General features: G+C 33.1%; 1 protein-coding gene across 7 annotated transcripts in view; it reads left to right on the forward strand.

Moving 5' to 3' along the window:
- The first annotated feature begins 1,131 nt into the window (after positions 1-1,131).
- LOC110101269 (protein ACTIVITY OF BC1 COMPLEX KINASE 7, chloroplastic) overlaps positions 1,132-11,140 on the forward strand; it is a 67,215-nt gene continuing 57,206 nt past the window's right edge. The window contains exons 1-4 of one of the 7 annotated variants that reach the window (XM_028699203.1): positions 1,132-1,233; positions 5,058-5,652; positions 8,160-8,303; positions 8,637-8,762. In XM_028699203.1, coding sequence (XP_028555036.1) covers positions 5,071-5,652; positions 8,160-8,303; positions 8,637-8,762 — 852 coding nt within the window. In that variant the 5' untranslated portion in view covers positions 1,132-1,233; positions 5,058-5,070. Of the gene's footprint in view, positions 1,234-4,137; positions 4,488-5,057; positions 5,653-8,131; positions 8,304-8,636; positions 8,763-11,140 lie in introns of those variants that run through there. The other 6 variants (XM_020829099.2, XM_020829097.2, XM_020829098.2 and 3 more) reach the window with 6 other exon arrangements.

Raw genomic sequence — 11,140 nt, forward strand, 5'->3', positions numbered from 1 at the left:
AGCTAGAAAATTTTATACTAGAAAGCTATTTTAGGAAGCAGTGCGAAAACTGTCTCAAACGAAGCCTGATTATGATCAAATTCATTCGTGGTGTGGAAATCTTTGCATAGAATTGTTTCTCTTTAAATTCCTCACAGAATTTTCTCAGCTCTGTAAACTTTCCTAAACCCTAAACCTTAATGTATGTGTATTGACTGCTTATGTTGATAAATTCATGATGTGGGAATCCGTTTACCTCATCACTCATCAGTAAGGAAAATGAAAAAGCCTGAGAGACATCTATCTACTCCCATATTTCCATACATTTATAATGATAAATATATAGAAAAGATGTTGTTGGAGCATCCCAACCATCCAATCCGATTTGAATGGCATGGATTGAATCCATATTTTGCAATTTAAAACCAGAGTAATTTGTTTTTGCAATCCTACACAGCCAAATTACATCAATTTACTGATTTGGATACACAAAGAAAGTCATGCCAAGACTTACACGTAGAAGATTCTATTGTCTGATTTTTCTACCACAAGATATTTCTTTACTGGGTTGAGATGGTCCTTTAGGGATTGTTTGATTACTTGAAAAATAATGCAGTGTAAAAGGAATATATTGGAGTTATTTGGATGAGTGTGCTTTTTTTGTTTGGTTTAAAATAAAGTGAATGCATGTAAAGTATAAAATGATTGTGCCTGAGGTGAATGTCGGCCAGTGTTTGAGAATGGCAACGGTGGGGCCGGTGGCTGGTAGTGGTTAGCGGTTGGTGGAAAGTGACTGGCGAGGGACAATGACTAGCAGTAGACGAGTGCAGCGTTGGGCATCGACGATGTCGGTGGACGAGGGTGGTTGCGGTGGTCGGTAACGGTGGCAGGTGGTGGCCGGCAACATGTTGGCGGTGGAGACGGTGGTTGTTGGCGATGGTCAAGCCAGCTTTGAAGCGGTGTAAACCATTCCCCTCAAAACTGGGCTTGAAAGGTTTATCTCAAAAATAAATTAAAGTGGAATACGCTGCATTTACTTTATTTTGCCTTGAAATTATTTTTTATCTAACCAAACACCAAATTTTTCAAAACCCATCTATTTATTTTGCTTTGCATCCTAAATTATTTCAACCAAATCTTGTTTACAGGTCAAGGCAATTCAGCTTTGCTAGTTAGCTGTCGAAAAAGCTTCTGTAAAGTCAATAGTACCAAGACTTTGCACTACTCTTCTAGAACAAAGTTTTCTAAACCGAGGTGATTGAGACTTTACCTTCTAATCTTACTTTTAAAAACTCAAAAAATCTCAATAATTATCATATTGAAAAAACTTCAAAACAAACAAAATATTTGATATAAAAATCTAAATAAGTTAGTGGATTTTTGGTTCTTTGAAAAAGAAATGCAAAGCATGTAAAAATGAATGCAGTATACAAAACTATATAGTATATTTAAAATAGTTGAAGTTATTTAGATAAGAGTAAAAGAAATTCAAGAAATTCTTTATTTTTATTTGGTTAGAGGTAAAACGAATGTAATATAAAATAAAATGATGGTGTTGATCTGCGTCAATAATAATAATGATAGTTGCAGCTGACAATGGCAGTGATGATGTTTAGTGGCGCGGTGGTTGCAAAGGTCATGACATGTGGCGTTAGCGATAGTGGTTGCGGCTGGCGGGAGGTCAGTGTTAGCTACACAATGAAAAAAGAATTTGGCCAAATTTATGCGAGCTTAAATTTCACCAAAAAATAATGAGCGAAAAAAATTTACTAAAATTTTATATTGTATTCCTTTTTCTTCTATTTTAAATTCCTCATCATTCTTTTCACTATGCATTTTTTTTTAGCAAATCAAAGAAGCCCCCAAGTAAAAGATGCTACTAAGGGCATCTCCAACCGAAAACCCCATTTTTCACAGCAAAATACGGCAAAACTTCAAAATGCGGTAATTCTGCTCCAATCGAACTCCAATTTGCGGGCTTCCCTCGTCGTTCGCGTGTAAATCCCGTTGACACATAAAAATTTAGCGGGTGAACTGTGCGATGCCAATATTGGCGTCGCACTGTTCATCAGCAAACAAATGCCGGAGAAAAAGATGTTCTGTTGCGACGTTTGAGGGCCTCCATTCAGTTGTTTGCCGAATGGCTGGAGATGGTCTAACAATAATGAACTAATTGAATTGAATTGGATGAATATAGGAAGTATCTCATGAAAATTTTTTAGTTGATATAGCAAATTAAGCTCTTAAATAACCTTTTTGTTATTATCAAATTTGCTGAAATATTACTATAGCCTCTGAAAATATATTTAAACCATGTAAAATATATATTCAAACTATTCTTAAAACATCTAGAAAATGATTAGTCCAAATTCTCTGAACAATTCTCCAATGACAAATCAAAATTGGGTGAAAATTTATAATATTTTGAAATATTATAAGATTTTTTTATTAAATTTGAAAGTATGTCATATAAAATAAGAATTCAGATATAAAATATTTAATGAATCCAACAAAATAATAATATTTCCAATATTCAATATTTATAATATAACTTATCCAATAGCGCTAATTATTATTTTTTATTAATTTTTAAATATGTTAAATAAGTTCAAAATATGTAAAATATTTAATTGAAAAAGGATATTAAGTCAGATAAATTAACATTATTTGTAATTTAATTTAAATGTATAGAATTTTTTTATCAAATTAGTTTTATAATTTTGAAATATTTATTATTTAAATATTATCGTGTGCTCATTGATTAGATTTCTGTAATTAGAACTGATATTAAATTAGTAAATTTAATTATTAATATCCAATTAAATAAATTAGATAAGAATACATTAGTTTACAAAATTAATCACCATTAATGAAATATAAATGGTTAACTTAAATTGATTTAATTTGACTAAATAGAAGTCATTGTTTAATTAGCTTACGGGCAATTTGATTTGGGGGCTTTTTGTTTTGAAGTAAAATTAGTGTAAAATATTTCAAATGCTAGAGTTTTGAGAATGCTGGTGCTTGGCTTGAAGTAAATAAAATGCAGTATAAATTTTTGATACTTTTTGAATTCATCATCTAGTTTAATTTTGATATATTTGGAATTCCTCAGATTTGAGCGAGTTCCAATTCCACCATAAATTCATTGTCCTTGTCATCGCCATCCGCCACCACAACCGCTAGCCACTGCCGCATGCCACATTGCATTTTTGAAGCCAATCAAATACCCTCCTAATGAAAGTGAGTGTAACTTATTATGAATGTACGGGTTTTAGGAATTTTGTTGTTTTGATTTGATGAAAAAGAAATGCTGAGTAAAAATATGATAAATTCCAAATTCACTCAATAGTTTAGTTTTATGTATTAAAAAACTTATCCATTTTTTTGTTAAATTTCAAATATAATGCAAGCCAACTGCACTTTTGTTGTTGTTAGCTCGCCGTAGTTGCCCGTCATTGTTATCATCCACTAGTTGCCACTACTATCTGCCCGTTACCCACCACTTATGTTGCTCACCTTCATCAATTATCACTATCAGTTTTACAGTTCATTCATTTTATTTTATTTTTTTAATTTTTGCTTAAAGTGAAATAAATGTACTATAAATATTAAAGTTAACTGCAGGGTGGTTAACATTGGCGACGAGGTTTGATGATGACGACAAGAAGAGATAATCAACTTCGGGTGGCCATGACGATATCAGTAGCTGAGAATGCGCATTATATTTGAAAATCAGTCAAATCTAATAATTTTAAAAAACATGCCAAACTTATATTTAAATGCTTTAAAATTTTAGTCAAATTGGTAGTACTTCAAATCAAATTCTAATATTTCAAAAATCATTCAAAATTAGTGCACTTTATCTACACCTTTTTTTTTTTTTGAAGAAAAAGAGCCCGGACTCCCACACATATCATATACACATTACTTAAATCCAAAACTTCTTAATTAATAGCCAAAGCACTAACCAACGAGAAATTATTATATGTGATCTCCGGACAGTCCGGAGGCCAATCAAAATGCGTCACGTCACTCGATACATAACGGTATATAATAATGATATATAGTAAATTGAAGTGACATCTTTAATTGACCTCTGAACTAAATCTGATGACCGCACATAATAATTTAGCCTAAACAACCACAAGACTAAGGCAGCTTCATACACACCCTTTTGCTTCAAACAAATCTCCTCCTCATGAAAAGCCAAAACGGCCAACTTCCTATAACTCCTAAGCTTCCTAACTCCTAAGCTTGTGGAGCACGTTGTGGCGCGCAAGCACGAGGTCGCTCACATGGAATACCAATCGTCTCCGTTCGCAAATTTTGAGTTTCTGCGTGTGTTTTATATTCCTTCTCCAACCTTCTCACGTCTCTTTGTTGTTTTTTCGTGCCCTTCTTCACGCAAACCCTAAAGTTCCTTTTTTTCATCGAGCTCATAGTGCTCGATCCCCTTAACCTCTCTTTCACCGATATCTCTGACTCTTGAAGGTAACAAAAAACTGGTATTCGTTCCGGCCTCATTCTTCTTGGTTGTTAGCGCTTGCGCGATAGATGAAGAATTATGATTGCCCCTCTCATTAACGCGGCTATCAAATTTTACGCAGTTTGGAGAATTATGTCTGACATATATTAGTTAATTTTCGTTTCTTGGTTTAGCTGAAGGAGCTAGTGGAAGACATACGAAACCTTTTATCGAGTGGATATGTGTTTTTTCTGATGGGGTTGGGGTAAATTTAGACGTTTTATGGTAGTGAGTATGCCAAATTTTTAAGTTGTTGGGATGCTTAACTTGTTGCAGGCATTGGGATCTTTGTCTTTTGCGAATGTACTATGAAGTAGTGTGATGCAAGTATGATTTTTTTTTTTGGTTTGTAGGACGCTAGGATGGTCTAATGTAAGGTTTCCTTTACTATTTTAATTGTTCAGTCTATTTTGAACTTACAAGCTTGGACGAATTTTTGTTTTTTTAATTTATTTTATGAAGTGCTCATTCTTGAATGTTCGTATATTACGCATGTTTTTCTTCAGCTTCCTTTAATAATTGACTCAAATCAGTCTTGCTTTCATTTTAGGACCGATTTTTTAATGGCTACGGTTCTGGTCTCTCAAGGATTCTACTGTAGTTACTTGGGCCCTTCAGAACATGGGCGGACATTACAGGATCTGAGTTGTTCTTGTTCCATTTCCAATCTTCAACTATTAAATAGTGATGCACTGTCATACAAGTTCCTGCACAAGGCAAAGTTTTTGAGGAGCCAGCGGCAGCAAGAATCTGATAAGATTGGCATTAATGGCCGGCCTATCAAGATGGTATCAACGAAGAAGTTGATGAAGACCCAGTCTACTTTCACTCAAAAAATTGGAACAGGTAGTGTTAGGACTGCTGTGAATGGCTCGACAAGGGTCCAAAACGGTGATAGCTTGGTTAAAAGGAATGAAATATTAGACATTGCTAAGACACCGAAAACGAAAGTGGCTGATGATCTCTCCTATGTAGATGGGCTAAAAATTTTTCCTTCAGATGAAGATTTCAGCTGGGCAAATGAAAACTATAATGCTTGGCAAAGGACAATTGACATTTGGTCTTTTGTTCTTTCCTTACGCATTCGGCTTCTGTTTGATAACACAAAATGGACATATTTTGATGGATTTACAGAAAGCAAGCAGGTGAAATTACAACTCTAGCTAGATGTATTTATTTAGTTGAATCAAGTTAGTTTTTTATAGTATTTTTTAAGTTCTTTCAGTATATGCATTTTTCTGATTCTTAATGAGGTAAACTTTTTATTATTTTATTGAAGCAGTATATCTACTTATTTGTTTCATGATCAGAATGGTAGTTTGAGGTGGCCAAGCATTTTTTATTAATAAAGATTTAGAGAAAAGAGAAAATAAGGAGGTTTGATGGAGAAATATAGAGAAAATAAGGAGGATCTACATATGATATTTATTGATTTAGAAAAAGCATATGATAAAGTTCCAAGAGAAGTGCTATGGAGAGTTCTTGAAAAGAAAGGAGTCAATAATGCTTATATTCAAATCATTAAAGATATATATGCAGGAGCTATTACTTGTGTTCAAACACAAGGTGGATTGACCAAGTATTTCCCTATTTCGGTTGGGTTACATCAAGGATCAGCCTTAAGCCCATATCTTTTTGCTTTAGTCATGGATGTTCTCACTAGACATTTGCAAGAGGATGTACCTTGGTGTATGCTTTTTGCTGATGATATTCTTCTTGTTGACAAGACTAGAGAGGGAGTTGAAGGTAAACTTGAATTATGGAGGTCAACCTTAGAGTCTAAAGGTTTTCGCTTGAGTAGATCTAAAACAGAATATATGGAGTGTAATTTTAGTAGTAATAGACCTATTGAAGGGATTGTGACTTTGGGCGATCAAGTCATTAATAAGAGTACACATTTTAGATATCTTGGATCTATTGTTCAGAGTGATGGTGAAATAGATGGGGATATTATCAGCAGAATTCAAATGAAGTGGAGGAATGCATCGGGCTTATTATGTGATAGAAATGTACCCCTCAAACTTAAGGGAAAATTCTATAAGATGGTAGTGAGGCCTGCAATGCTTTATGGTGCCGAATGTTGGCCCTTAAAAGAGAAGCATAATACTAAGTTAAGTGTGACAGAGATGAGGATGCGAGAAAAGATACAATTGGATATTCCATGATATGAACAACACACTAAACATTAATTTCCATATAATGGAAAAAAGAATCTAAACATACATGATAAAAAAGTTTATTATGATTATCCAGAAAGCTTGGATTTATCATTCTATCTTTGATGTTTTTCACTAGTATCCTCCTGCAAGAATGGATTAAGAAGCAGGCTAGAGAGATGATGTTAAACCAAAAATCCTTCGTAGTGTTTCATCTTCCTTGAAAGACCCTCAGGTTCTTTTCATTTTATGTAGTCCATAATGTTAAAGGAAAAGCATCCATATATGTCTGATAGCAACATGAACAAAGATCGCTCTCTAATAAGTGAAGATTTAAGTGATGCAATTTGCTGCTTCATGGATGATAAAAAGTCTTGTTTAATATTATGAATAATATTGCAATTGAGGAAGGTATAAGAAACTATTTCAGGATGAAGATCACAAATTTACCAAACTTTAGAGGGAATCAAATTCAATTTGAATAAGAAATATTTGCTCGATTCTCTTGAGGAAAATAATCCAAGTAAGTTAGAGACATTAAGAGGTGAAATAAACTTCCAAATTCTTATATAATTAGTAGTAGTAATTCCACCATTGAAGTAATAAAAGGATTTCACTTTGAAGCTCCCTCCCTTTTTAAGCACCCAATTACGAGAATCTCTAGAAGAATTAAGAGTGACATGATCTATATTACCCTGCAATTAGGAACCCCAACCTTAATTAGGAGCAAGTTGAGAGAAGACTTTGCAATCTAGAAAGTAGCCTACCCCTTCAACTAGATAGTTTGTTTTGGATTATTTCAATGTCAATATTCCAAAATATTTTTGAATGGCTTTGGAGCCAAGCGGAATGGCCACATAACCCTAAATATTGGCAAGGTAGCCAGCTTCACATAACTTTCTCCCAATATATAGAAGGAAAGAATTAGATAACTTAATCTTAATACCATTAAATTTACCAAAATAGTGGATAACGTGTTTTAATTAAACAAATTGAATATTAGCACAAACTTGAATATCAACAGATCCATAAAAGAGAAGTGAAGAACATTATCAACAAATTGAATATTATTAATAAGCACAAAGATCTTGTTAATACAACACCCATCGGTCTAAAGCCATAAAAGAGAAGAATATCATAATTTGTTGTGATGCACGGAGTTCTTATTATGTGTCGTGATGCACATAATTCTTATTATGGTCTTGTGATACAAGTCCTCTTTGTTAAACTTTTTTATAGTTCATTGACTAGAATTCTGTCTTTGAAGGGAATTATTGTTTGATTAATTTTTAATACCTCACATTGTATTGCCTTTTTTTCATCTATTTTTTTAGTGCCAGCCGAGCTTGATCCAGTTATTAAGTTATTAACCGATGATTTTGCAATTTATGTAATTTCTGTCATCAATTGTTATTTTCTTTTTAGATTTGATACGCCATTTTGTTCTGTTTGTTTCAAACTTTTATAGGGCTTTAAGCAGCATTTCCATCATGCAGAAAAAAAGGCGCCAAATAACAGCTTCATGGTGTAGAGAAAGAGTTTTGAACCTTGGGCCAACTTTTATCAAGCTAGGCCAGTTATCCTCGACAAGATCTGATTTGTTCCCTAAAGAGTTTGTTGATGAGCTTGCCAAGTTGCAGGTATTTTTTGCTACCTCCTTTTTAACTGGGGCTATATGCTTAACTAGTATAAATTTGTGATTAAATAAAATCTTTTGAATTAACCTGCTCAAAGCATGTGTAGAGTTTTAATTTTTAATTTTATTGAAGAAAGTAGATTTACGAAACTTTAAAATTTCCATTATTTTTCTTTACTTTCATTGGTTTATAATTTTGGATTAATCTTTAACCTTTCCATTTCAATCTCAAATTTCGTTTGTACACTTTTATGTGCACACAACAAGTTCTATGTTCTCTAACCTTTGAAGAATTTCTTTTTTATTTGTTAGCTCTGTTTTCACCTCTATGATGCAGGATAGGGTGCCAGCATTCTCACCTAAAAAGGCCAAAGCATTCATAGAAAATGAGTTGGGTTTACCAGTTAATATATTATTCAGGAACTTTGAAGATCGACCCATAGCAGCTGCTAGTCTTGGTCAGGTGTGTTTCATGCCATATTTGATTTGGTATTATCTATCCACATATCTACCAATTTATTTATGAAAGATGCTAATCTTGAATTTTGTATATTCTGTGCATCTCTTTTCTAGGATAAGATAAACAATGGAGAATGCGTTTGATTATACTCGTATATTTCCTTTCTATTAAAAAAAATATCGTAAACTTCTAATTTGAATGAAAGGACTCAGATGTGTTCTTTCATTGTGAGACTTATAATTAATTGACTAGATTTCATGGCTTAAAAATATGCTGATTAGTGACAAGCTATGAATAGTCATCGACTTTTAGGGGGGGAGCATTTTGGTGTAAAAATTATGCTCTCTTTTTTCCCAAACTTCAGGATTGGATGTGAATACAATTGTAATACCCCACGATACCCTTTAACAATAATATAGAGTGCCACATAAATGAATATAACATTCAATCTTTATCTTTATTATTTCCTCATCAATGTCGTTGTTTAATAAAATAATCACCAGTCGATTACATTTATTAAATACACAGAAGCATCTAATTAATCCAAATTGCATCACATAATATGTACAGAGCCACAAAGATAAACCAAAAGATAATACAACACTGAATAATCTACATACCTCAAATATAGATTCACAAATAATACTAAATAGAAGAACATAAATTGAAATAAACTTGAACATATTTTGCTTTAAGTTTTTCCTTTCCTTTTCCTGTAACAACAACCGGTATAAAATAATTGGTGAGCTATAAGGCTCAATAAGTTATGCACAATAAATAACAGGTAAATTGCATGATTATAAACTTACAACATTGAAATCATAATTGAATCAAACTGACCGTTATTTATAAAACAACATAAAATCATATTTAACGTCATCCTTTTTTTTTTTTTTAAGTATATACTTAATATCTGATGCATGCAAATTTCAGTTTTTTGTTTTGTTTTTTTTTTTTGAATGCTATAATTATTTTTTATTTTTTTATGCTTCCCTATGATGGAAGGCAACCAATCATCATCATTTGATTAAGCTCGAGCTCATGCCCATTACACTTGGTTCGGTTCGGTTAAGCTTGAGTTCTTCATTGCCTTGTTGGATTCAAGTCCAAGTGTGGTCCTCATCATTTCAAATCACATTCAAATTATGCTTGCGAGATGGGTTGGACATGTACATTGAGCTCGACACTATTAGCCATCAATATTTTCCATCCAATTAAAGTGATGCTCTCTTGATTTCCAATGAAAGTTTTGCATTATTAGTTATAAATACTTCATCGCATTTCCCACATGACTCTTGCTTGCATGTTAATCATGTTCGAATATCCTCTTCCACGAGTCCCCTATAGTTCATTTGAGTTTAAACTTCTTTTTCGTTTTGTTTGCATTCAAGTTCAAGTCATTCAATTTTAAGCTCCTTGCATTCATTCATTCGAGCTTAAATGTGGTCTTTTGTGTCATCCGGTTCAAGTTTCAAGTCCACAAGTCTATTATTGCTCAATCAAGTCCAAATCTTATGTTGTTCTTTGAATTCGATCAAGTTCTCTTATATTATTCAAATTCATTTAAGTTTAAGTTCATTTAGGTTTATTTAATTTACAAGTCCAAGTCCAAATAATGTCCCCTGTTATTGTCCAAGTCCTTGTGCACTTCAGATAAAATTTCGGCAGTCTCTTGACATCTCCCCCGTTTAGGAGAAAATCCGAGAGACTAGCCTTCCCCTCGTCGCTACTTAAGCGCTTTGGGTAGGTGCCTAATGACACTGCGGCCACAAGTTCTTCTATCCCCGCCCGCTACATGAGCGTTTAAGGGTCTTGGGCATCTGTTGAAAAGAGCAAAGGTTTGCCCTATGTGTGGGTACTTAATTTTGTCCCCCTCACGCTACATGAGCAGTCCGGGGATTACCCACCTCGTCGCAAGCGCCGTGCCGGTTTCTCTCCCTACTACTCTATGTGAGCGAGTAGGGGTTTTGCCAGCTCGTCGCAAACCTCGAAAGCGGGATTTAGGTTTAGGGATTATACCTTCGCGTAGGTGGACCGACGGTGGAGGCTCGTGGCACGTGGATCAAGGCAATAGGAGGGCATTCCTTTTCTTCCTTATATATATATATTACAATTAATTTATAATTAATTAACAGAATTAATTCAATTTTATTAAAATTAATTAAAATCATAAGTCATAATTAATTATAATTAATTAAAATCATAAGTCATAATTAATTTATAATTAATTATAACTAATTGATATTAATTAATTTTAATAAATTATAATTAATTAGCATTAATTAATAATAATTTATTATAAATTATAATTAATTGAAATTAATTCTAATTGAAATTAATTATAATTAATTAAATTAATTATAATTATTTAATTAAAAATC

This window comes from Dendrobium catenatum, unplaced genomic scaffold (assembly GCF_001605985.2).
Source record: "Dendrobium catenatum unplaced genomic scaffold, ASM160598v2 fragScaff_scaffold_1220, whole genome shotgun sequence".
Lineage (NCBI taxonomy): Eukaryota > Viridiplantae > Streptophyta > Magnoliopsida > Asparagales > Orchidaceae > Dendrobium > Dendrobium catenatum.